Source organism: Galeopterus variegatus, unplaced genomic scaffold (genome assembly GCF_000696425.1).
Source record: "Galeopterus variegatus unplaced genomic scaffold, G_variegatus-3.0.2 Scaffold3726, whole genome shotgun sequence".
Lineage (NCBI taxonomy): Eukaryota > Metazoa > Chordata > Mammalia > Dermoptera > Cynocephalidae > Galeopterus > Galeopterus variegatus.
In genome coordinates this window covers 176,350-179,769 of record NW_007729837.1, presented here as the reverse complement: position 1 = coordinate 179,769, position 3,420 = coordinate 176,350, and the positions used below count along the sequence as shown (strand labels likewise).

General features: G+C 35.8%; 1 protein-coding gene across 1 annotated transcript in view; it reads left to right on the top strand.

Annotated features, from left to right (window-relative positions):
• Positions 1-1,044, top strand: part of LOC103601417 (cytosolic carboxypeptidase 3-like) — a gene marked incomplete at its 5' end in the record, with an annotated part of 23,617 nt that extends 22,573 nt beyond the window's left edge. Inside the window, one exon of the mRNA XM_008585821.1 lies at positions 809-1,044. Coding sequence (XP_008584043.1) covers positions 809-1,044 — 236 coding nt within the window. The remainder of the gene's footprint in view (positions 1-808) is intronic.
• Positions 1,045-3,420: the final 2,376 nt, after the last annotated feature.

Genomic DNA, 3,420 nt, shown 5'->3' with positions numbered 1-3,420 from the left:
CCCCTCATTCCCCCCCCCCCCATCCCGTTTTTTAAAAAAAACCCCAAAAAAATTCCAGGCCCCCCCCCCCCCCACATGCTCACATGCACACTTTTCTCACCCCGCTGCAAGCTACCATCCTCTCTCCTGGATTGCTTCAATAGTCTTCTAAGAGATCTCCCTGCTTGGCCACTCTTGCCTCTCTTCAGTTTGTACTCAACAGAGCAACCAACACGATCCTGTTAAAACACACCTCAGACTGTGACACTCTCCTGCTCAATGCCTTTCACAGTAAAAATCAAAGTTCTTACAATGGCCTATGAGGCCCTGCGTGAGCTCAGTACAAATTTCCTACCTGAACTCATAACTTTCTCGTTAGTTCACTCTGCTTCAGCCCCTGATGCCATCTTGGTGCTCTTGAACACACTACCATGCTCCTACCCCAGTAATGGCCTTTGCACTTGCTGTTCCCCTTACCTTGAATGCTCTTTCCCCTGACATCTTTGACCCACTCCCCAACTGCTATGACATGTTAGCTTCACAGGGAGGCTTTCTCTTAACACCTTTTTAGAAATAGAAATCAACTCCCCTCCCCCAAGAATTCTCTATTATTCTCCCCAACTCTATGTTATCCTATAAATATTATCATTATTTGACACACTATATATTTTACTTATTTATATATTTTCAACCCAATATCATTAGAGTATAAGCTTTAAATGGGCAAGTATTTTTAGATAAAATCCTTGGCATGTAATAATGCTGGATGAATAACTATTGAATGAATACAGTTCATATATCCATACATATTTTTGTGGTTGCTCTCCAGATCTGCATCACAACTTAAAAAGCAAAATGAAAGAACGTACATCTTCCCAAAGAAAGAAGACTGGCATAAACTGGACAGATGATGAAAAAACAATGTATAAGGATGAAAGAACAGCTCAAACTCAAGAAATATTGAATTACTTGCTACCTATCATGGAAAGCACTAAAAACATGCAAACTACCCAGACAAAACAGCTATCCAATCCAAGAACCAATTTCCAAATCCATCATCAGTAAGTCAATACAATCCTATCATTCTTAGTTATTTAATACATTCTTTTATAAAGAAGTAAGGCTTATTAATTCATTATCCTAAGAAACAAACATAAGCTCTTGAAAATGGTGTCAGATACACCACTTTTGACAAAAGGACAAAGGCCCAAAGCCTTAAGAAAACAATGGATGTGTCTAGCTCTATTTGGTTGTTTGCATGAAACTACTCATTAATTTGGATCTGTGAATAAAGTATGCATAAATAAAGTACGATCACAGTCTGACTTGAAAATTTTCAGGTGTTTTTAAACCTTGTAATTCTAGGGGGTTATCATAATTAGAAATAATTAACCCGAGCTACTTTGGTTTATTGATACTCAGAGGAAATCAGAAGGGGTGAGACCAGATTTCTTTTAAAGATAAAAAACAAAACTATCTCTAAGGCCTAAAGGAAACCCATATAAGTAAAAGTAAAGATAGTAACAAACTGAAAATAATAAATGTAATACTAATATTATCAACAAATTTTTATAAAGTACTTTCTATTTGCTAGACACTGTTTTTAATTATATATGTATATCCACCTTACATTTTATACGAGAAAACTGAGCTACAAAGAGATTAAGTAATTTTCCCAAAGCCACATAATCCAATAGGTAGGAGAATATGGATTCAAACCCAACTAGACATTTGGCTCCAGAGTTCTTCTGAACCTCGTCGTTACACTTTGCCATTTCTCTTTATAATATAAATGAAAAACAGGACCAATATACTAATATACAAAGAGTGCCTAGAAATCAACTAGAAAATTATGAATATTTTAATAGGAAAATGGGTAAAGGCTATGAACAAGCAATTCACAAAAGAAAAAAACAAGGCCAGTGAATATTTAGACATGTTCAATCTCACTTAAATCCAAAAAGTGCAAATTAAAACAATGATGAAATACCATTCACTTTTGCTTCTTAGTGGAAGAATTCATTCACTGATTGTGGGACTATAAACTGATACAGAGTTTCTGAAAGGCAATCCAACAATATAAGTAAAAAATCCTTAATACTATACATCTATTTTGACTAAAAAATTCCATTTTTAGAAATTGATCCTAAGGGAAAAACCTAGGTAAGGGCTAAGAGGTTTGAGTGATGTTCTTTTTTTTTTTTTTTTTTTTTTTGTTTGAGTAGAGTCATTAAGAAGGAAAAAGAAAAGAACCTAAATGTCCAACAATAGAAAATTGCTTAAATAAACTGTGGTACATCCATAGAATGAAATATTATGTAGCTATTAAATATTATAAATGTATAATAATTAACATGGAACGATGTTCACCATATGTAAGTGAATAAAAACAGGCTACAGAACAGTTTGATTTGGTGTGCATGCATTTATATGTAGGTGCATATTATACACACTCAAACACATATGTGCATGGAAGGAATTCTGAAAGCACATTTCCCCAACAATGACTATCTCTGGATAGTTAAAATATTGGCAGGGGATGATTTTCCTCTTTATGCTTTTTTTCCTAAATGTTTATTACTAGTGCTTATTATTGTGTAACCAGAAAACTCAGTAAAATTACAATAATAGGCAACTGGTGGCAGTTTCTAATGGACTGGGGTAGCAATCATGCTGGGGAAGGCAGTGCCTGCCTGGAATTCAGTCTAATAGGTCAGATAACATGAGAGAAGCAAATACATGGTGTAGGCCCAGGCAAATAAAGGATCAAGTATGAAAATATCAATGAAATAAGTAATCAGGAAACTAATAACAAAATATAACAAACATGGGCACAGAGGCTGAGAAGGTGAGTTGGAGACAGGCAAGAGGTCTGGGTGACAGTTATGACATAGCTTGATTTTTAGTCATTACTTTCATAAGAGGTTATATACTTATATGCTGTAAACCCAGAAATGCACTCAATGTGGATTGTCCTGAGCCTGAAGTTGTTACAAAGATGTAGTAGGTTGAATTAATTAAGACTTCTTTGGTTACAAATAACAGAAACCAATTCAAGCTAGATTAAAGAAAAAGCATAAGGTAGGGTATGGGGGGAAGAATCATAAGAAAATACAATGTTACTCATGGAAACAGAGGGAAAGGAAATTCAGCCAGGCTTCAGGAAAGGACTAGAAAGTGGAAAACTACCAGGGCTTTTTATGTCTTCGGTGTCTGCTTTTCTCTCTCCACAGAAAGTTTTCACGTCTCAGCACACAAATTTGCGTCCCAAAGCAGTTTCACTTACAAGACTGACTCACTGTCTCTCCGTCCCAATTTTAAATTATAAGGAAAGATAATCTGACTGGCAACCATGCTAGTGGATGGAGGTCACATAGTTGCAAACATGGCTGTTGGAAGCCCTACCTCTGTGGATCTAGAGACAGTCCCCAGCAAATTGTG